This window comes from Sebastes umbrosus, chromosome 14 (assembly GCF_015220745.1).
Source record: "Sebastes umbrosus isolate fSebUmb1 chromosome 14, fSebUmb1.pri, whole genome shotgun sequence".
Classification (NCBI taxonomy): domain Eukaryota; kingdom Metazoa; phylum Chordata; class Actinopteri; order Perciformes; family Sebastidae; genus Sebastes; species Sebastes umbrosus.
In genome coordinates, this window is record NC_051282.1 from 10,448,365 (window position 1) to 10,472,815 (window position 24,451).

Here is a 24,451-nt window from a genome sequence, read left to right on the forward strand (position 1 = left end):
CATTTGGTTTAGTGTCGTATATTGTAAGGATTAAAGGCTGGTTTTCTCAAAACATGGTGACACTGGTTTATGAGCCGTTTGGCCAACACTTTTATAGACTTAATCCACCCTGCTTTTATAGCAGACAATATTTATCAGCTCCACACAAGCCTTCACTTTTATTGCCTCCTGTGACCTTTGCCCCTCTCGCTATGCAAGCTTTCCCCCCCCCTACCTCTGCTTCGAACAAAGAGTCTTCAACACATTGTGTAAAAAAGACAAAATATAAGTTGAACTGATTCCATTGTCTACATATATGTGTTTTTTTTGTTTCCAGTCTACAATCATGAATAATCTGCTATTGTCAAATGAAGATAAATGGTGTTTTATTCTTACACTTACTTCAGGCTATCACTGCAGAAAATGGAGATTTGGGAATAGTCTTTGATTATTCAGACAGGAGATGTAATGTGGAGGCAGTCCTAAACTTCATGTTTACAAACAAGATGAATTATGATCTCAATAAGTTTCTAAGTGAGTCCAGATGGAGTGTGGGAGTCTCTCCTGCCCTGCCCTGCCCTCCCTCTGACTGGTGCACCGACTGTCACTTGACTGTTGTTCATTAACGTATAGGGGACAGGTAGACCAGCCCATACCAAGGTGGAGGATTATTGATCTCAGGCTTTCACTAGAGGAACAACTGCTGTGAAAACTGCGATTCTTGTCGTCAATCCACATTTTCTTTTGTACAGTATTTACTTAAAGTGGTTAGGTGGCAGATCTCAGTCTAAAGTGTATTCTCTTCTCTTATCTGGATGCTGGACAGTGAATCAAGAGACAGTGAGACTTCTGCTTAGTCACTGAAGAGTTCACTTCTGTTTTTGGACTTTTGTCGTCAATGGGGAGGATCTGTTCAGGCGGACGAATGTGAAAACCTGCCCTCAGCCTTCTGTTTATCTGAACAAGGTTTTGTATTTTTTTTTTGACATGTAGGAACTGTGGGAGAGACACAAAATTCTGAGGGAAACAGGAAAATCTCAAGGAACAAGATGTACCGCTCACACAGTCTGCTTTACCTGGGAGTGTTAATAGTGGCGGTGGTCGCCAACAAGATGCTGGAAGACTGTTTGTCATCAAACCGTACGTACTTCATGAATGTTGTGCTGCTGGAGGACAACACTTATGGTTGGAGTCGACCGTTTGTGCAGGCGGCCGTGGAACAAGCCATTGAAGAGGACAGGCTGGAGAACATTAAAAATGGTATGGATATTTATGAGTCCTAAATAAGACTGAAAGGACCTTATAGACAATAATAATTTTATACAATCTGCAAACAAATTGCTTTACGGCAGCCAATAAAAAACAAATAGTTAAACATAAGAATATAGCAGCTGATAGCAGATCTAGAAAACCAGTAAAATAGAGAATTACAAAGTCAAGATGGCTGGTTATACATGTAGGCCCCATGAATTAATTTCTCTGCACCACTGTTATGTAAATGATAAAAGAATGCTGAGGATGAAAATATTACAATTAAAATGAAAATGGAAAACCAAAATCAGCCCAAGATTTTATCTAACTTGTTCATATAGGATGAGATCTCTTTTGAATTTAGGGGGTTATCTCGGACTTCTTTTTTTTTTTTATCACTTTACTCTATCATTTTATTACTCCTTTGCTGGATGAAGCTTTTTACAGATGAATAACCTTTTTTTAATGGATTCACAAAATGATTAGGCTTTTTCACAATTAATTTATCTTCATTTTATCAACACTTTAAAGACATGCAGCTAGTTTGTATAATATGGGGGGCTAGTCGGGGATATTGATGTTGGGTATACTTTGAAATATTTCCGTACTCGTGCTGACTTTGGTACCGATACCAAACAATTCCCTTTGTCAATACAGAACTTTGAGGAATATAAACTCAAGTCAAATGTTGTCAAGAAAGAACTTTAATGCTCAGCTAAATAAAATAGTCTAAAACTGGAAACATTTTGACTTAAATCAGGAACTTTTTGATCAAATAATATGTAAAAAAGACCTAACATTCGATGCAAGTCAGTGACAGTTTTCGATACTCAGTACTATGGACACATTGTGGTTGGTACCAAAAAGTATCGAGGTTTGGTTTGATACATGTAGGCCAGTGATTCTCCCCCTAGTGGTCCATGGCACTCTCTCTCAGGGGGTCCGCAAAATAATTTACTATAAATTATAAAATTGTGCTGGGTCATTAAAAAGTACATATCTACAGATTTCCACCAATAAAACAAGTATATTGTGTCCATTAGTCCCACCCATGTTAGCTTTGGGCTACTAGAAACTCTGATATGATTGTGACACATAGGAGTAAGTTCATTATTTTAAAGGTGAATCACTTATTGAAAGTCAGCGTTAGACTGGTAAGTTTATATATCTGGATTTCTTGGGACTATACCAGTCTTATTACCGTTCATTCCCTGAATGCTTTTAAGAGCAATTACTTGAAAAGTATAAATGCTGTCAAGGTGAATCCAAATGCAATTTGAATAAAATTACATTTAAAAGTATATAAGTGTATAAGTGGTATTAACATGATTCAAATAGAAATGCGTTTCTGTTTATCACTATGAAACAGGTCTGAAGTATTTAGGTTGAAAAGTTTTAGAAAACAAATAGTTCCAATGGCATCTAAGAGTACAAATTGTAGTATGCATATGCTTAATCGATGTTACGATTAAGAGGGGCTCCTTGGAAAATGTTCTCCCCTGTAAGGGGTGCCTGGCCCCGAAGAGTTTGAGAAACCCTGATGTAGGCTACTTGATATGTATACGTAGTGGTTGCTCTTGTGGCAGATCCATGCAGCAAAAAAGCATGTTTGATACACTTAAAATAATCCAATGCAGTCTGATTGTTGCATTTTATCTCCTCTATCTACACATGTGCAATGACATAAAATATTCAGATGTAAAATCTGGCCATTTAAAGGGACTGTTTGTAAGAATCAGAAATGCTTGTTAACAGCAACACTTGTGGCCATTAAGTCAACGAAAGTCAGCGTCGGGCTCGCGCTTGCTCGCTCCAAATAGACATGAACGAGCATCGCTCAAAACAGTGAGGCGTCACACGTCAGCTAAAACCACAATATCACTCTATATTTCACCTGCTTGGCAGTAATGTTAGCTGACCAGATGAAGGTCTCTCCATGAATCAATGCTGATCCTAGTGTTGGCTTTTCCTGCTTCAGCCTCCCGACCGCGGCCGGAGGGAGACACCGGCACCCAGTCGGAGACGATAACGTTTCTCGCTGCGGAGCCCCGTCACTTCACAAGACACGGAAAACCTCTGTTGGTCTGGAGGAGTTACAGCAGTTATTTCTGCACAAAGGTCCACTGTACATTCACTAGATATTCTCAGAGATACGAAGTCTTCTGCAGTGTGTAGTGTGCGTGCATGCACGTGAGGTGGAGCGAGCTGTGAGTGAAGGCAGGCAGCGGAGCAGAGGAGCAGAGACTCCGGCCCTGGAGACCAAAGCTACGGTCTCCCCCGCGTACTCCGACCGCGGCCAACACTGTTTTGTAAGACGGGCTTCACTAGATATAACTGGTTTGGTGCTTCCATGTAGTTTGTGTTTGAGTCTGAGTCTGAACAGCGTAGCCACACGCGAGCGCGCATATGTGAGCGCGGATGGGAAACCGACCCGGGGGATTTATACGTGTAAGAAGTTACAAACAGTCCCTTTAAGGTGCTAAATTCGATATCCAGAGCATTAATATAGCAGCTATACCTGAGCAGAGAATGAAGTCACTCTCCCTCTGTGTGTGTGGTAATCAGCTTCTCTGTGCTTTGTTGACATTGCTGCCTGCCCGCGCCTGCTTTTAATGCATGCTCGTGCTCGTGCTCTTGCGTTCCCCACTGACTAGCTGCTGCTCTGTACAGCGCTTATACGTACGACACTGGCGTCGTCGCGGAAGCGTAAAACACCCACCCCACTTATATCTCAGTTAGCGCTGTTAGCGCTGTGAGTGACGTTGAAAGGCAATAGAAATGCTCCCATCACCCCGTATTTAGCTAGCTAATGTTAGCACCTTACAGCTGGGCATCTCAGCAGTCCTGTCCTACACACGCTCCTAACTCTGAACAAACCATAGGAGATTCTTGTATTTATTGGCGACATGTAAATACATCAGTTTGGTATATTTTCCTCTTTCGGCAGAGGCTAGCTGTTTCTACCCACTTTAAGTGTTTGTGCTATAAGCTAGGTTGAAATCGTCTCAGACGAGTCTCTCTCCTGAACACACAGAAGCTGTGTTCAAACTTGTCATCAAAAAGCTAAATACAGCATAAAACAGTGTTTCCAAACCACCTTTATGCCAGGTCTATATATCTTGAGAGGGCTTGGGGGGGTCCTGACCTTCAGTTGGGAACCACTGGCATAAACTTCTCAAATCCCATTTTAGAAATGAAAGAGTCCCTTGTCAACAAAACATATATGTGACTTCACAGTGTATTGTTTTACACCTATTATTTACAGTAATAACCCATGATGAGCTTTACCCTTACTGTCATCATTTTGTCAGAGGCAAGTCTTATTATCAAATTAAACTCTTTGTAATATTCTGCATTTTTCTTGCTGCTGCTATAAATGAAACCAGAGGCTAAATTTACACCAGTGGGTGATAAAGTCAGCCTAATCTAATCTAATTAATGGGTTCATTTTTTATATTAACAACTCTTATCTTCTTTCCATGACCCAAGATTTAAACTTCACGTTGACGGCTAACTACAACGGGTTCGACACCACCGTGTACAACCGACAGGGCTGTGGGAGCAGCACCTGTGAGGGAGTGGCGATACTCAAGCTGCTGCATGTGAGTGTGGTCAAAAGATGCCTAAAGAGTGTTTCAAGTGTTTCTTTTATTGCACACATGTCAAATTAATTAAGGGTGCTGTGGTAAAAATGCTTTAGGTGCCGCTAAGACCACTTACGTACCTGAACTTCCTGACATGAGAGCGAGAAACCAGAACCTGAATCTCCTGTTTTGTGTTTACGTCTTATCTTTGTCCTCCTTTGTCATTTCTAATCTCAGTGTAAAAAAGTGAGCTACTGTTAATAGTGATAAGATTCAAGAGATTAAACTTTTCTGTGTTCATACTGGATGCTGTGGTTTAGTGCGCAGTAATAACAAGTTCCCTTTTTGTGGTTTGCTAGTTTATTATCCCTAGATTACTCTTAAACTGGCACAGTTACACATCTATTGCTCCATGACGGTTATCATGGCTCACTTAAATGTTAAATTATAAATGAGTCATTTAGTCAAACTATTTCCAGGACAGTTACAAATACTGATAGGAAGGAAAATGTCAATTATCGAAAAAAACTTCAACCGCAAAAGTCTTTTTTTTTTTCTGTCAGCGCCTCACAGTCAATGATCAACCACTTCTCTGCAGACTCACAATTTTGCACCAACAATATCACCATTGCAGGTGTTGCTATCATAGTAGCCTAAATAGAAGAAAATGCAATGCAGTCACAGGATGCTGTATGGTGACCTTCCAGTAGGTGTGACTCTTGTCAGTTTTTTCTTTAGTTTCCTGTCTAAGTGTGCTATGTGAACTATGTGAACTATGTGGCAATGGTAGTGCTGTGCTTTCACACAGTAATTGACACACTTATAATGCCTCTGTGATGACAGAATAACTACATGTACTGTATCTTTCTGCAGAGTAAGGGAGATGTTGGGTGCGTCATGCTGGGGCCTTCCTGCACTTATGCCACCTTCCAGTTAGTGGAGTGAGTATAACTCGGTTTGTCCTTTAATTATCTACCACCAAACAACTGACTGTTTTTTTTAACTTTTTAACCCCCGTTATCTACCTCAGTGATGAAATTGGCCCGAACCTGACTATTCCCATCATCTCTGCTGGGAGCTTCGGCCTCTCCTGTGACTATAAGCCCAAACTGACTCGAATTCTGCCTCCGGCACGCAAGATCTCAGACTTATTCTTCAACTTTATGGAGGAAAACTTGGAATTTAAGGATCCTTGGAAGCAGGTCTATGTCTACAAGAAGTCCGGCAACCCACCTGAAGACTGCTTCTGGTGAGACAACACAGGCTGCAATTCACCTGATTGACCTCTCTGTAGCTTCATTCAGCGCTACAGGATGTGTCACTTTTTTGTTTTATCTCCTTGCTTTTGCCACAGGTACATCAACGCATTGGAAGCACCATCTGAAAACTTTGCCAAAAAGACAAAAAGAGAGATGCTGCGTGGGGAAGTCGATCTGAAGAAAGCACTCACCGCTAGGAAAAGACACAGCAACAGTGAGTATTTTTTTACAGATACAGATCAATGCATTACACATTTCTTCATTCCTCCAACAATGCTTGAAAACCAAATGACTATGATGAAAAATATCACCTAATATCTACACTCGAGATGAGTCATTTATCTAATCAGAACAGTCACAATATTAGTGTGCATGGAGTGTGCAGGAAACCAGACTAGGTCTAAACCTAGTACAGTATATGGCTGGACCGTGTATGGTCAATGTGCTAAATTGTGGCCAAATTGTTACATTGTCAGTCAGTGGTAGTGAGTTCCTCGATATTAAATATTCATCTGCAAGGGATCCCAGTAATATTTGTTCTTAAAGTGTACTGAAATTGCATTTCACACGACATGGTTAAGCTACATTTCAGTCAGATAATTGAGGAGTGCTTAAATTGAATAAATTCAACAATATAATAATATTATTTTCAACAATTTGTTGTTCTGGTTTACTCATCTAAAGTGTTATTGTCCTATTGCAGTCACTATGGGTGTATATGAGTTGATGTCCTAGCCAAACTGTAGCTATGTTGTATACAAGTGCCACAAGATAGCAATAGCTACATTTGAAGTGCTGTACGGGAACGTGCAAGTCACTGCATTTTCCACAACATATGCTAATGTTTCACAATAAAAGCATTATTAGAAAATTAAGGGGATTCTGTCCACTGAAATGCTACAGAGCTTTTAATTTGAAACGCTTACAGAAAGTGTTGAGCTTGTATCAACAATGTAATGCTGTAACAACAATTTAACAGGGCAAACGGGAACAGATTGGAGAAGAAGGAAGCTTCATTGTAAAATAAAAGTTTTCAGGATGTACAATTTATCGACGTACTGAGAATGTTTTTATTCCCATTAGCATGGCTCTAAGGATGTAGGTCTGTTGGTGTGTTCATCGGTCCACTACTTTGGTCCAGACTGAAATATCTCAACAACTATACTGAATGGATTGTATCACATTTTGTGCAGATATTCATGGTTGTCAAAGGATGAACCCTACTGACTTTAGTGATCCCCTGACGTTTCCTCTAGCACCACCATGAGGTTGCAAGGGGCTCATCACTTGCCCAGTTTTTGTGGTGAAATATGCATGAAACTAATTTAAAATGAGCTTGTTGCATGTGTTTTTAATATACAGTACATATCTAACTCCAGCACTGAAAGTCAATCTGTACCAGACAGATGAAATACATAGTAAGATTGAAATACTGTAACCGGTGCTTATAAAATGTTGAAACATTTCCCTTCCCGATTTATTTATTTCAGTTTTCATCGTATGTGGGGGCCCTGATGACATTGTTGCAATAAAGGAGATGGTGGACCAGATTGATAAGAACATCATGTTTATTCTCCTCGATATTTACAAGTAAGCCTGTCTATGATGTCACCATTTTGCCCAAACGCTGTGACCATGAAGCTTCATGAGTTTGAATTTTGAATGTATAGAAGTTCACAGTGACACTCTTTACCTTCCTCCAGCCCTGCGTATTATGTCAACACAACATCCAGTAAGGGAATGCAGGATGTACTAGTGATCACTCTGCCACAGAGGAACTACGACTACGGATCAAACTCAACATACAACGACACGGTGAGCAGCATCTTAAACAAGACTGTGTGAGGAAACAGGTCTTGTGTAAGGCTTTGACCTTTTTGTCTATCTTTCTATCCAATGGGCAGATAAATGACTACGTGGCTGGGTATCATGATGGGGCTCTGCTGTTTGGTAAAGTCCTCAGAGAGAAGATACTCAATGAGCGTCATAACATATCCTATGAGGGGTCTCCGAGTGACAACCCTTTTGTGAACGTCTCCTTTGACGGTGCGTATGATCAGTGACAGCTCAAGGTTGTGTAGCAACACAATGGGAGGCAGAATTACAAAGCAAAAGAAATTTAATAAACTACTTGCCTTTGCTTTACGGGTAGTTTTATTGTTACCTGGTAATGCAGTCATGAGAGGATTTGAAAACTGTTCTGTGCCTGTGTACAAGGATGCTCCAACTCCTGAAATTTGTTTTGAAAAAAAGCTATTCATTATATTTGTAGATGTTTGGACTCATTCCACACATGTTGTAGCTGATCTAGTAACATACAACTATACATTTAGATTGTAATTACGCTATTTCCAGATAATTAAAAATGCTTTCTTTTTTTTGTGTGTTTGCTTCGAGCAGGCATGGGAGGACACTATGTGCTCGATGAGTACGGTGACAGAGATGTTAACATCTCTATGATTTACACATCAACTGTCACTGGCAAGGTGAGACTATTGTCCATTCAGCAGTTAGCACAGCCAATGTGAACATTTCTTTTTACACGTTGCCTCTGTCTCTCTCCAGTATGAAACCTTGTTGGTGTTTGACACATCGCAAAACAAATCCATCGTGATAGACGCAAACCCCGCCCTGCTCTGGAATGGTCACCTGCCTTCTGACGTACCAGACAATCCAGATGGTAACACACACCCACACTTAGGCCCTGTTCAGACCTGACATTAACAAGCATCCTGAGTGACCACTTGTGATCCGATCTCACTTCCCCGCTCCATATGCAAATGAACACGTAGTAAACACATGGCTAATACAGCAGACGTTGTGACGTATACATGAATGTCAGTAGTAATATCCTACATATTTGTGAATTCGGGTACATTTTATTAACATTTTATTAACATCAAAATAAAAGGTTATTGTACCAGCGGTTCCCGGGGACCTTTGCGTGCGCCGCCGGCACCGCTGCCTTTGCCAGGCAACAGCGGAGTACAGAGCTTCAGAGAGCCGGGGATGAGAGCGAGAGAGAGGGAGGGCAGGCGAATGTCATGAATCGGCTCCGTGCAGCGGAACAAAAACACCGACACATCTCCCACAATATGATAATAATGCACTTCCTGTGCCTAGTCACATAGTCTGTAGATTATGTATCCTATGGATAAGATATATTTTAATAAAATACAGTTGTACCGAGGCTGACAAGCGCTTGCGTCCTCTGTCTATTCATATATGGAGCACAGAGACCTGCGGATCCAAGCGGATCCAACCGGGACGTCAGTTGATTAGGCGGTCCTTAATGTGGCCCAGACCAACTCTGAATGTGATCTGAAAGAGCCGATCTAAATGCGTCTTGAGTGCGTTCACACCTGTACTTAAAGCTGTCCGCTTGTGATCCGATCACTCAGGACACATGTTAATACCAGGTCTGAACAGGGCCACACACACACACACACACACACACACACACACACACTGATGGTGTAAAGGTAGTGTGGACAGTGATGCGGTGCTTCACTGTAGTCTGAAGACTGTTAACTCCATACAACATAGTTTCTATCTCGTGTGAGTGTTTGAGGTTTCCAATGTAGGGTCCCTGCTGCAATGTTGAGAAGCTTTAGCATACAGACCACACAAAACATCATTAAAGTCTGAAGATATGATTTCATTGTGTTTATTCCCAGTATGACTGTAAAAGTTTTTTTTGTCAATGCCACTGTGTGTGTGTGTTTCCAGGCTTAGATATGCAGGATGTGATTGTGATCGTTCTGAGTCTCAGTGTTGTCGTGGTGACAGCCATCGCTCTCATCTTCTACAGGTAAACAGCAGACACGTATCACAGCTGCATCACATGTGCTACATGTAGCATTTTAGCATCAGTAAAGCAGGGAACAGGGAAATACAACAGCTTTGACTGGAGTCTAAACTGTCAGTGACAAAATGTTTTTGATGTTGGAGCAAAAAAAGACGGTCTTAATTGAAGCTCAGGAAACTAAAACACCAGAAGAATCAGTGCTTCCTTGATGTTTACATTTGGTCATTGTATCGTATAAATGTAGTGTGAATGGATGCCCTCTGAAAGCAAAAGAGTTATCCCCTGTGCTCATTATGTATGTATTTACTGTGAGTCTGTGTGTGAATAATGTTAGGCAGAACAGGAAAGAACGTCTCATGCAGAAGAGATGGTCTCACATCAACCCGCATCTGATTGGTCCGCTGGATGAGAAGGAGGTCTCTCTGAAGGTAAACTGACTCATCAATCAACTGTTTTCTGCATGTTAGATACAGGGGTCAGCAAGCTTCGGCAGCATTTGTTTACACACATGTAATTTAGTCAGTTACACAATTATTGGAAGTTTGAACTTGTTTGTAATAATTATAGAGTTTAAGGCCTGTTATATACATAGGATCCCTTCGCTTAGTTGCTCATTCACTGGTGAATGGGCTGTTGTCAGCCGAATGTGAGACATGGGATGTCATTGATTTGTCGTTGACAAACCATGTTGTTTTTATGCCTCTGCGTCAGTGACAGCCGTGGCCAGAGGCATTATTTTTTGCGGGTTGTCCGTCCATCCGTTCGACCCATTCTTGTGAACGCGATATCTCAGGAAAGCCCGCAGGGAATTTCTTAAAATTTGGCACAAACATCCACTCGGAATCAAGGAAGAACTGATTATATTTTTTTTGGTCAAAGGTCATTGTGACCTCACAACCATCCCATTCTCATGAAGGCGATGTCTCAGGAATGCCTTGAGGGAACTGTATTACATCTGGCACAAACGTCCACTTGGACTGAAGGATGACTAATTCGATTTTGTGTGGTCACAAAACACGTTTTTGGCCATAACTCAAGAATCCATGTGCTAATTATGACAATTTCACACAAATGTCTAACAAGATGGAATGATGAAGTGATGACATTTTGGATAGACATGGATGTAAACTGCAATTTGAGTGGTTGGCGGAGGCGTACAACCGCAAGGCAGTAATTCTAGTTTTTAACCTTAACCAAGGTTTGTTGCCTAAACCTAACCAATCGTTTCACAACGTTAACCACGTGTCATTGTGCGTTTCTACAATCGTGATACAAGGCTAATATGAAACGTATTTATGGTTCAGAAGTGTCGACATTCCATCTATCCCGTGGTTTGCAGAAACGTACAAAGCCAACATTTTTTCTGGCTAATGGGTTGGATGTCCACACTGTCATCCACAGCCACACTGAACAGCGGTGCATTTGTCAGTGCAACAGCTTGCTTGATGTGTATATTTTCTGCATTTCAGTAATGCAAGCGGTCAGAGGCAAGTTTTTAAATCCTGGATATGATGGTATCTTTGTTTGGCAGTCCATCAAACAAAACCTCTGCACCTATCTGTGATAGCCTACACTAAGCTGCCCTCTGTAGCCTGATTTTTTGGAGGTACACACTGTTTTAAACTCTGTGCTACTTTGCTTATTTTGTCTTTATCGGACTCATCTTATCACACTTGATATTTGACACACCAAATTTTTGAAGCAAAATGCACATATGGCTCAGCCTCGTCTTGCAGGGAACCAGAGTTCTGAGTCCAACTTGGGTAAAACAGTCCTGCTAGAATTGCTCACCATGTCTCGTGTAAATTGGGTTCGGTGTGGTCTCCTCTTTGCCAGGTGGTTTATGGTTTCTGGCACCTGCGCCGCTCAGCATGAATTGTCAGCTATTTTTGTTAATGCAGATTCGACATACCATCATGTTAACATTAATTCATCATGCTGGTTTAATGTGTTTTATCACTAACCTTATTTAGCAACTAATGTGATATTTAACAAAGTAGTGACATATGTCAATAGTGTAACGTGGCCATAGGTTGTTGACCCCTGTCTTTGATAATAAGTCTAATCTTTTCACTGATCACATCCAGTAAGATAAGGACATGAAATCAGATAAGTGTGTGTGTGTGTGTGCATGTGTTAACAGATTGATGAAGATAAGAGGAAGGACAGCACATTCTTCAATCATAGAGGCCGCTATGACAAGAAGGTACCGACATTACAACTTCCAAAGATCCATATTTAGTCGTAAAAAGAACAAATAGAAAGACATAATCATGTATTTTCAGCGTTTAAATGTGTCTTATTTCTCTGTATTCTTCAGCCTGTGATCTTGAAAGAGCTGACACATACAGACGGAGACTTCACAGAGAACCAGAGGATTGAGCTGAACACTGTAAGACACCACTGTGTTATGTCTTTTTTTTTTTTATCTTGAAAACAAATCACTTTTGGTCAGCCCACCTCTGACTTTCTCTCATCCTTTAAAGTCTTTCCCAATGTACTTTTCAATGGAGAAAGATGATGCTATACATGTTGTAAAAGTCCAACTTTCTGTCTAGTTTAGGATTTTCCCAGCCATCCAAGTAATTTCTGGCTTTGTTAGCACATGGAGACATGAATCTTCCTGCAAATAAATTCGATTTTGTGCTTTCTCATAGTGATAGAATTAAAAGAGTGTATATGAATGAGCATTTTCCTCTCTAACAGTATATAAGTCTACACTCTAAGTGTATATTTGTCATTTGTGATGTCATAACAGGACAAGTGTGTTGCCCAACCCTTTTCTAACCTTTTCTGTCCAACCTCCCTGTCCCTCCCGACCCCTTCCTGTCACTACCTCCTCGCCTCCATGTCTTCATGTTTCAGCTGCTGCGTATCGATTACTACAACCTGACCAAGTTCTACGGCACTGTGAAGTTTGAGTACGGTGTGTTCGGGGTGTTTGAGCTCTGTCAGAGGGGTTCCCTCAGGGTAAGAGCAGACCATCACTCACACTGTCCCATTGTCTTACACTTTCCCTGCATATCGGATCCTGCTGGAATAAGTGGTCCATTTTTTTCTGCACAAATTTGATCAACATTGCGAGATAGAACCTGTTTTATCATGAACTGCTATACTTACTTGAGTTAAAAACCTGGAACATGTATCCCAAATTAGTCTCATCACTGCGTGTATTTTAATGCAGATCTGGATCCACATGCATTAGAAACACATTTGTTTTATTAAAATAACACATTCAGACAACTTTGTGATTTTAAGTTATATATTTGTTTTTTTCTTAGAACATTTTACAACCTGGCTGACATGAAATGCATCTATAGAGACCTTGCTTTTTTGTCATACTAACTGTTAGTTTGTTCTTCATATATATATAATTATCTTCTTCTTCATCAGTGTTTTATTTAAAGCTAGGGTTGGTAATGCTGAGAAACTAGCAAGAGTACACTAGATTTAAAAAATGATCCAATCTTAAAAACAGCCTTGTTTTTCCAACTCTTTTCCAATGAAAGTAGCCAGCAGCACTAGCTCCAAAAGTCCCTAAATCTGGCGAGAAAGTCTCCAAGTCGGCAACACTGACAGCCCGTCCCTTCAGGTCTCCCTCCAAAGCTACTTCCCCAAAATGATCATAATGAACGTAAACAACGAACATGACTATTATTAGTACTCACAGCTGTCAAAGCCAGCAGCTTGTGGAAGACTCTGGTGATGCACAATGATGCACGGGCAGAGTACGCACAGACAGACAGGTAGCCCATTCAATAATTACATTCAGGCCAAATGAAATGTCTGGACGGACTTATTACAATCCTGCAGCCACAGATATCAGATTTATTTTCTTTTTTTTTTGTCAGAGCATTCGATTTATTGATTGCTGTCAGGATGTAATGAGAATTTCAAGTAATAACAAAAAATGTATTTGAACAACACTACCAAACCTACCTTTAATATCTGCTCTATTACCTTTAAAAGGTGAATCGTGCTGCACTACATTTAACTGTACTTTATACTCTAGTGCAATGTTGATCTGACTTTACTTCATGTTACATGATTTCAGTACGGACAAACATGTTTATGACAGAGCTCAGTGGCCTCCTTTCGCCACTGCTCACAATGACTTTACTGTTCATTTAGATAAGTCGTGGACACACAGTTTAAAGAGCACTAATAGTGTGTGTATGAATGCACGTAATCACACACCCACACACACATTAACTGAGTACAGCATGTACGCAGAGTAGTAAAAGTGATAAAATATGAACCTCTTTATCTATTTTTCCCCTCCAGTACATTCTGAATGACAGGATCTCCTACCCTGATGAAACCTTCATGGACATGGAGTTCAAGATATCAGTCATGTATGACATAGCAAAGGTATTGTTTGTTACCAATGTTTTTTTTGTGTGTGGGTATGTCATTTATTTGCACACCAAATAGGAAAACAATATGAATTCCACATGATTTTCTATCACTCGAGGATTTATTTTCCTTCAGTGATATATATTTAGATTCAGCAATATTTTCCTAATGGACATGGCCTGATTTGTTTCATGTGTTTTAAAGATAATAATCAGTTTGCTCAGTGTATTTTAGTCAACCTGACTCACAGTGCATTTCAAGGAGAGTAGGATGATACAACACATAACTACTTTGTATAACCATCCTGGTTACTACTGTCCTCCTGCTTACAGGGCATGTCATATCTCCACTCCAGTAACATTGAGGTCCATGGTCGCCTCAAGTCCACCAACTGTGTGGTCGACAACCGCATGGTGGTCAAGATCACTGACTTTGGCTGTCACACCATCCTGAGGCCAGGCAGAGGTGAGAAGGAGTTTTTCATCATCATTGAGGTCGACTTTTGATCTTTAAGGAACCTGATAAATCAAACTGACGGACGGCTGTCAGTCAGCTTGGGGCCGTCAGTGAGCGTCTGTCGGCCTAGTTTTTGCGGTGTGTCCTGCACTGTCGGCACTAGTCTGCCCGTGTCAGAGGTTTTTCGGCCGATTCAGCATGTTCAATCAGCGATGGAGCTCGTCTGTGAGAGAAATCACTCTGATTGGCTGTTCAGCTTAAGCGAATCAGTGCACGAGGAGAGAAACGGACGTGAGGAAAGCAAGCAAATGAGTAAAGTCAAGAGGGCAAACACAAAAGGCTCTTCTCATTTTTCATCTTCATCTCATCTGATCATTCCAATACACAGATATTTTCACAGCGACATGGCCGTCTGGAATGAAGCTAAGTGGTGAGTGAGAGTGGTGTGAAAATGGTCAGTACAGACTACCACTACCTGCTGGCATGGAGAGTTATTACATCTCACACAGGCGCAGAATGTACGTGCTAACTGGCCGTCAGCTGTAGTCTTTGCGGTGTGTTCAAGTACAACTTGTTGACCAAGACAAAGGTGACGTGAGTGATGCAACAGTCGACCTTCATCGCCTCTAGTTCTTTGATGTCAGGTTGGTGTGTCTAGGCCTATACACTGAGAATAGAGTCATCTTCTCCTCTCCTCTCCTCTCCTCTCCTCCCAGACGTGTGGACGGCCCCGGAGCATCTTCGTACAGATGGGGTGTCTCAAAAAGGCGATGTCTACAGCTATGCCATCATTGCTCATGAGATCGTTATGAGGCGGCCCCCGTTCTACACACAGTTCTGCTCTGATCCTGCAGGTAGGCCTGGATAATTTGGCACACCATTAAACAACACCACCAACATACACCATTAAACATAAACAAACAAAACAAACAAAACTTACCCTGTCAGTCCAAGACAGTTTACAATCCTGCTTGTATTGATTACCTTAATGTCATCCAATCCCTCAGAGAAGATCCACAGAGTGCAGTATCCCAGCGTGATGTGCGTCTTCAGACCTGACCTCAACTTTGACGGTGCCTCAGAAAGAGAGGTTGAGGTAAGAGAGCCACCAAACACATGCTGTTACAGTCACACACTCTGAGCATGACGGTTTATAAAGTAAAGCTGCTTGGACTCATCAAAGTTGAATAAAGAAAGCCATACACTCCCTCCCTCTTTTTTCTCTCTTTGTACGTGTGACTATGTGTGCTTCTGTGTGTATACAGCTGTTCATGCTGATAAAAAACAGCTGGGACGAAGACCCAGAGCGAAGGCCAGATTTTAAGAGAATAGAGTTAACTCTGGGTAAGATTTTCAGGTACGTCAACACCACACATTCATTTAGGCTGACTCGCAATTATTTCACTTACACACTTCATGGCCAAATATACAGACGTAGGCAAAATCATTGGTACCCTTCCGTTAAAGAAAGAAAAACCAACAATGGTCACTGAAATAACTTGAAACTGACAAAAGTAATAATAAATAAAAATTCACTGAAAATTAACTAATGAAAATCAGATATTGTTTTTGAATTATGGTTCAGCAGAATCATTTAAAAAAACAAACTAATGAAACTGGCCTAGACAAAAATGATGGTACCCTTAACTTAATATTTTGTTGCACAACCTTTTGAGGCAATCACTGCAATCAAGTGATTTCTGTAACTCTCAATGAGACTTCTGCACCTGTCGACAGGTATGTTGGCCCACTCCTCGTGAGCAAACTGCTCCAGCTGTCTCAGGTTTGAAGGGTGCCTTCTCCAGACTGCATGTTTCAGCTCCTTCCACAGATGTTCAATAGGATTTAGATCAGGGCTCATAGAAGGCCACTTCAGAATAGTCCAATGTTTAGTTCTTAGCCATTCTTGGGTGTTTTTAGCTGTGTTTTGGGTCATTATCCTGTTTGAGGACCCATGACCTGCAACTGAGACCAAGCTTTCTGACACTGGGCAGCACATTTCGCTCCAGAATGCCTTGATAGTCTTGAGATCTCATTGCACCCTGCACAGATTCAAGACACCCTGTGCCAGATGCAGCAAAGCAGCCCCAGAACATAACCGAGCCTCCTCCATGTTTCACATTAGGTACAGTGTTCTTTTCTTTGGATGCTTCATCTCTTCGTCTGTGAACATAGAGCTGATGTAACTTGCCAAAAAGCTCCAGTTTTGTCTCATCTGTCCAAAGGACATTCTCCCAGAAGCTTTGTGGCTTGTCAATATGCATTTTGGAAAATTCCAGTCTCGCTTTTTTATGATTTGGTGTCCTCCTCGGTTGTCTTCCATTAAGTCCACTTTGACTCAAACAGTGACGGATGGTGCGATCTGACACTGATGTACCTTGACCTTGGAGTTCACCTCTAATCTCTTTGGAAGTTGTTCTAGGCTCTTTGGTAACCATTCGTATTATCCGTCTCTTCAATATGTCATCAATTTTCCTCTTGCGGCCACGTCCAGGGAGGTTGGCTACAGTCCCATGGACCTTAAACTTCTGAATAATATGTGGAGCTGTAGTCACAGGAATGTCAAGCTGCTTGGAGATGGTCTTATAGCCTTTACCTTTAACATGAAGGTCTATAATGTTCTTTCTGATCTCCTGAGACAACTCTCTCCTTAGCTTTCTGTGGTGCATGTTCAGTGTGGTACACACCATGATACCAAACAGCACAGTGACTACTTTTCACCCTTTAAATAGGCAGACTGACTGATTACAAGTTTGAAGATACCTGTGATGCTATTTACAGGACACACCTTAGTTTAACATGTCCCTATGGTCACATTATTTTACATCTTTTCTAGGGGTACCATCATTTTTTGTCCAGGTCAGTTTCATTAGTTTGTTTTTTAAAATGATTCTGTTGAACCACAATTCAAAAACAATGTCTGATTTTCATTAGTTCATTTTCAGTAAATTTTTATTTATTATTACTTTTGTCAGTTTCAAGTTATTTCAGTGACCATTGTGGGTTTTTCTCTCCTTAACGGAAGGGTACCAACAACTTTGCCTACGTCTGTAGGTGGACACCAGAACATTACACCCATACGTGTAGTATAGGCCAGTCAAGTTCTTCCACACCAAACTGGGAAACGCCCAATATGGTCTAATGTTTGTGATTTGGGGCTATATAAATCAAATATACTTATAAGTTAAACCTGAGTAAAATATCACTGTATGCTGTAGCCTTTCCATTAAATGGAACCAAGGTGCTCTTGTCCACATACTTTTGGCCATATAGTGTATGTAATCCTGTTCATTAATATGAGATCATTCCTGCTGCACTGTTCTCTTACATGATGATTTATTAATAAAATGATATAAACAATGATAGTATTGTTATATGTATGTTCTTCTTTGACACAGTAACTTGCACAACCAAGCCAGTGAGACATACATGGACAACCTGATCCGTCGCCTGCAGATGTACTCCAGGACTCTCGAGCATCTGGTGGAGGATAGAACCTCTTTGTACAAAGCTGAGAGGGACAGAGCTGATCGCCTCAACTTTATGCTGCTTCCTGGGTAGGTTTGTACTGTATCTGACTGCTGATGTGATACATGTTTAAAGCTACACTGTGCTTTTTATTCTTTATTTTACAAAGGATCAAATGTGTAATGAGAAAAGGACGCATACTGACAAACCCACAGAAAATGATCACCTAACTCTGCAGTTCCCCTCGGAGCATTTAGTCTATATTGGTTTATTGTTTTTGATTTTATGGCCCAACTAAAACTGCTTTCATCAACATAATATTCAGCAGCAGTTACTGTAACTGTTTTTTTTTTTTAAATCACTGATGAATCCACTATGCTCTACCTGCCCAGCACCAAACGGCAGATTTAGGGTGCTTTCACAACCTGTTTGGTTCGGTTAAAACAAACTCAGCTTTTCTACAGTCCTGTCTCTATTATTCATCATAACGTGCAGCCGATTTGCAGTCTAATAACACTAATAATGCTTATAATCAGTTATTAATCAAAGAACATATATATACATATCAGTATCATTAAAGTGCTGCATAATCTTCTGTCACTCCCCAGAATTTGATTTACCCACGTGGGTCCTGATAAACAATTGCTAAAACTGTCTAATCAACAAGTCACCTGTCAGTCTGTATAACTTCATGTTTGCTCCTCTTGGTTCATTTGTAAAAAGTCAGTCTGAACAGGAACCAGACCAGAAATAAAATGCACCAATGTATAATTTTTCCCCTGGACCGGACCAAATGAACCAAACTACAGGTGTGAAAGCACCCAAAGTTAGCAACTAGTCAGTTATCACAGTGGAGCAGCTAAAGAGCCAGACATGCCTTGTATTTATTTGTCTGTTTTTATTTGCTCTCTATTTCTTTTTTTTCTCTGTTGTCTCTTGTGTATTTGTCACATTTCATTAATCCTGGAAGCAGGAGGCTTTTTGAAAGGGGATGTTTAGTTATACAGTATTTAGTAATTTATACTATGATTGAAAACATGGATTTCCTCATTTTCCCCCTTGGTAATAATAGTCCTGCCACGTGGAGGCAACGAGACCTGACCTACAGCTCAAGACAAAGCTGTATTTGCATGTCCATGTCATATTCCCCTGGCGTATATGTAACTGAGAGTAATTTAAATTTTATTAGAGGCCATCAATTAACGTGAGTATTTCCCCCTCTCCCTGTGTCTCCTCAGCCCAGTGGTGCGTTCACTGAAGGAGACGGGCAGAGTGGAACCGGAGCTGTTTGAGGAGGTGTCCATCTATTTCAGTGACATTGTGGGATTCACCACCCTCTGCCACTACAGCACCCCCATGGAGGTGGTCGACATGCTCAACGACATCTACAAGAACTTTGACAGCATCCTTGACCACCATGATGTCTACAAGGTACTTTAGTGTGACAGTCTGAATTCATTCTTTAGTAATATACTGTTTAACCAGTCTGTCAAAGGGCTCAGACGGTGTCAGGCAGGATGTTAGTGCTGTTTTTCTGCTTGTATTTCTAAGACCCTATCTTGTGAGATAGAACTTATATAAGAAACAATAATCTAAAATGTGGAGGTAGCTGAAGTTTGAGTTAGTTTGGTATATATGGTATATACTTTTTCATGTTTGCTGTATGTTTTCTGTAATGTTTTATTAATAAAGCTATTCATCCATTGTCTCTCAGGTCGAGACAATAGGAGATGCGTACATGGTTGCATCAGGTTTGCCCAAACGCAACGGCGACAGGCATGCAGTGGACATTGCCCAAATGGCCCTGGACATCCTGGCATTTGTAGGGACTTTTGAGTTGCAGCACCTGCCCGGCATCCCGCTGTGGATCCGTATTGGTGTGCATTCAGGTAACAGAAAGTCATGATTTTGTCTTATTTAATGTAATCCTTGTTCTTGCCCTTGAACTTCCCTTAAAAACGTAACATTAGTATATTTTCTGGCAATGTTTCGGGTCACATGGGAGTGCAGCGTTAACATATTTCAAAAGAAGCATTCACATGATGATGAGATGAGTCAAACGTATAAATGAATACCCAAATAGACTAGATTATTTAAACAGCTTGTAGAGTTATTAACACAATTCCCTTTAACAAAATTATTAACAAAATTAACAAAATCCCCCTTTAAACATCTACATCTTATCATAACTTTTAAACTATTTTTTTAAAAACATACTTTTCCAGTTTTCTCGAAGCACATTTTTATCTATTTCCCATTTCCCCCACACAACATTCTCGTAAATGAGAACATGTCTACACATGTCTGTGGGAAATGCTTGGAACATATTATCTAGTAATTGAAGGGAGTTTGTCAATAGTAGCGGTTATGTATTTGAAAGTAATTTAAAAACACAGTAGGTGGCAATAACACACTGTTACAATGCCAACCATTTAAAGAAAAGCAAGAAAAAAAGAGAAAGTCCAAAAAAGAAGGCTCATAATTCAGTTTTTCCTGTCAGTCATACTCTTACTGATGTCTAGTGGATGAATAATATATATGATTAGCCAAAGATAATCCAGACAGCACCACACACAGCTTTCTCATTATCATAGATGTTAAAAATAATCATATCAAATAGATAATCAAATGTGTGAGAACTGAGAAAATAAGAAGACATACATGGGAGAGTAAAATTATTTAAAATCATAATTTTTATCAATTAACTATATGAAAAATAATAATATGAATGCTTGTTTGTGTGTATTTGCGTGTAGGACCGTGTGCAGCGGGAGTGGTGGGGAACAAGATGCCTCGCTACTGTCTTTTTGGAGACACAGTCAACACTACATCACGTATGGAGTCCACGGGCCTGCGTAAGACACAACACACATTTTAACACAGTCACAATATCGGCGGTTTAGGTGCAGCTTCTGATCTTAAGAGAGCTGAGGGTTTGACTCTCATGATTCTCTCTCATGTCCAGCTCTGAGAATTCATGTCAGCAAGTCCACCATCAACATCCTGCAGAGGACAGACTGCAAGTTTGAGTATGAAAAAAGAGGAGAGACGTACCTGAAGGTTAGTTGGGTTTGCTTTGGCTTTTTATTCACTCATCAATCCAGTTGTTTACATCAAATGTAAACCACACAGGTAGTGGTTACTACTCTTATTTCCTATGTGTGTGTGTGTGTGTCCATGTGTACCTGACCCGCAGGGTAAAGGCAAAGAGACGACATACTGGTTAACAGGAGTGACTGGGGGAAAATACAACCTGCCGACACCACCAACAGCGTGAGTAAAACACTGGCTCATCTAGATTTATTCTAAACACGTCTGTTATGTGAACACTGACACTTATAAGATACAACATTTCCTTCCATCTCACTACTGATGTAAACCGCGTTAAAGGGACTATTTGTAACTTTCCGAAATGCTTGTTAACAGCGACACCTGTGGCCGTTAAGTCAACGAAAGTCAGCGTCGGGCTCGCGCTTGCTCGCTCCAAATAGACATGAACGAGCATCGCTCAAAACAGTGAGGCGACACACGTCAGCTAAAACCACAATATCACTCTATATTTCAGCTGCTTGGCAGTAATGTTAGCTGACCAGACGAAGGTCTCTCCATGAATCAATGCTGATCCTAGTGTTGGCTTTTTCCTGCTTCAGCCCCAGAGGAAACATTATCGTCTCCGACCGCAGCCGCAGGGAGACACCGGCACCCGGTCGGAGACGATGACGTTTCTCGCTGCGGAGCCCCGTCACTTCATAAGATACGGAAAACCTCTGTTGGTCTGGAGGAGCTGCAGCAGTTATTTCTGCACAAACGTCCACTGTACATTCACTAGATATTCTCAGAGCTAAACTAACTCTTCTGCAGTGTGTAGTGTGCGCGCATGCACGTTAGAGGTGGAGCAAGAAAGCGAGAAGCCAGGCAGGCAGGTAGAGGAGCAGAGGAGCAGCAGAGACTCCTGCCCTGGAGACCAAAGCCACGGTCTCCCCCACGAACTACGACCGCCGCCAACACTGTTTTGCAAGACGGGCTTCACTAGATATAACTTTGAGGTTTTGGTGCTTCTGTGTAGTTTGTGTTGGAGTCTGATGGTACGGGTCCACAGGGAGTCTGAACAGCGTAGCCACACGCGAGCGCGCATGGGAAACCGACCTCGTAGATTTATACCTGTAAAAAGTTACAAACAGTCCCTTTAAGCTACAAACATACTTGTCAACTCTCCCGATTTTCATACCCATCTCCTGGGGTCACGATTCTCCCGTATTTCTCTTCTCTTTATGGCAAATGTTTACACTTTTTTCCTTTTTTCTTTTATCTCAACCTGTTTCTGGCACTGTACAGTGTATATAAGCCTTACTGTTTCCACCTGGATGACAGTAGAGCTACACCTAATGTTGCTTCCCAGCAGAAGAGAGTTGCTCCCGACTGCCATGGGTGTATAAAGAGAAACACTCACGACACAACGCGGTTTGAGCTGCGCTCGACACACATCACAGCGCGCAACGCGCAAAGAGCACAGTGGCGCTGTTGTGTCTGAAAGGGCCTTCAGTGACTGAGAGAAAGAGAGAGAAATGGAGAGTACTAAGAGAAAGACATACTTAAGAAGGGGCAAAAAAAGGAATGAATGAATGAAACTGATGAATATTAGTTTATGCCAGAGATTCACACAAGTTCACACCAGAGAGGTGATTTATTCAGTTTTCTTTCCTGAGAATTAAAAGTCAAATTAAAAGTAGGACTATTTAACATAATAATGCTATTGCAGTGTACTTATTTTTTTTATTTTCAGTCTTTAAAAGTCACCAGAATACAGGAAACAAAGTATCTAAAACTCAAATGTTTCTGGGGGAAATGAAATCCTCCCTATTTTTGAGGTTTCACTGTTGGCAAGTATGGCCACAAAACAACAGTGAGCTTGGTAGATATTTGTGACACAATTCATTATAATTCAATACCACAATTAATGTATATATGATCAGTATTTAATGAAGCAACAAGTCATGTTCATGTGATTATTACCCACCCGAATATTGACTTGCTTTTGAAGTTAAACAGAAATTGCAAATGCTTGACAGGGCTTTGGCACTTTACATAATTTTGCATCCAAAATAATCCTCACGTTACTGTTTCAGGGAGAACTTCCAGCGGCTCCAGCAGGACCTGGCGGAGATGATCGTGTCCAGTCTGGAGAACCGTAGCATTGGGAGTGAGGGCTTCAAAAACAGGAAGACCCTGTCCACCAAAGTCCGTCGTAGGGAGACCAACAGCAGCCTGCAGGGGAACAACCCGCCAGAGTATTTCCACCTGGCTGTCACCGACGACCCCAGTACCTACCTGTGACGAGAGGAGCTTTCCGTACACTGACGGCCAAGAAGTAGACGTCGTAGAAGTGCGTCATAGCCTGCACCTGTCGGAATCAGCACTGCTGGGTTTCTTTGAGTGACAGCGAAGCAGCAGTGGAACAAGCAGGCGAGTTGAAGATGAGACTTGTGTGTTGATGTAATCATAAACGTGCCTACAACAGGGTCTCGGTTATCTCTTTCCCCCTTCAACACGCATCCCTCTGCCACATAAAATGAACTGTTTATTAGTCTAATTTCTTGTTAAAAGGAAAAAATGCACCCTCAGATACTTATATATCATTCAAGATGTTTGTTGAGTGTTGTTGTGGTGGAAGAAGTGCTATAAATAAGCCCCCTCCTCTTTTATTGTGTGGGACTGACACATTTCCACACCATAGCTTTTAGAGAACATCACTGTAGCTGTGTTGTACTCTACATCATTACGTCCATTTGCTCTGTTATACATGGGAATAAGAAAGGAACAAACTGACCTAAAGAGTAGCAAACACATAGGCAATATCTGCTACAGTGTTTATTTTGATACTATCACATGGGGTAGTCTGACAAAGTCTGACATTTTTCCACAAATAATGGCTATAAATTTTACCTGGAACTGTTTTGGGTGGATTTTTCTTGTAAAATGTTTAAAATAAAAATAGCATGGGTTTATTCCTTTTTGTATTTTGTAACACACAACTTTTGCCTTCTCCTGCCCTGTGGACAGTGATAACTCACACACAGTTATTGTCACATCTATATGGATTTTAGTGTGGGAGTCGTCCTTTTAGATATATTAGAAAAACACATGGTCAGTTCTCTCCAAAAGGAATCCAAATAATGATATTGAATGTGCTCTTCTTGACTTTACTTTGAACAGTTCTCCGTTTACGTTTAAATGCTGCCAGCAGGAAGCTTATTGATTGACAAAGTTTGACAAAATGATATACCATGCAA

The 24,451-nt window shown here is 41.0% G+C and overlaps 1 protein-coding gene across 1 annotated transcript; it reads left to right on the top strand.

Annotated features, from left to right (window-relative positions):
* The first annotated feature begins 1,006 nt into the window (after positions 1 to 1,006).
* Positions 1,007 to 24,451, top strand: gucy2c (guanylate cyclase 2C). The gene is made up of 27 exons (XM_037792652.1): positions 1,007 to 1,239; positions 4,720 to 4,838; positions 5,694 to 5,755; positions 5,845 to 6,063; positions 6,169 to 6,287; positions 7,564 to 7,663; positions 7,777 to 7,888; positions 7,978 to 8,119; positions 8,474 to 8,559; positions 8,639 to 8,753; positions 9,803 to 9,884; positions 10,216 to 10,309; positions 12,025 to 12,087; positions 12,202 to 12,273; positions 12,747 to 12,851; positions 14,166 to 14,252; positions 14,570 to 14,702; positions 15,410 to 15,547; positions 15,701 to 15,789; positions 15,959 to 16,050; positions 18,092 to 18,250; positions 19,400 to 19,592; positions 19,876 to 20,050; positions 20,918 to 21,016; positions 21,127 to 21,221; positions 21,358 to 21,434; positions 23,288 to 24,451. The coding sequence occupies exons 1-27, from the start codon at positions 1,029 to 1,031 to the stop codon at positions 23,493 to 23,495; spliced, it is 3,246 nt and encodes a 1,081-aa protein (XP_037648580.1). The 5' UTR covers positions 1,007 to 1,028; the 3' UTR covers positions 23,496 to 24,451.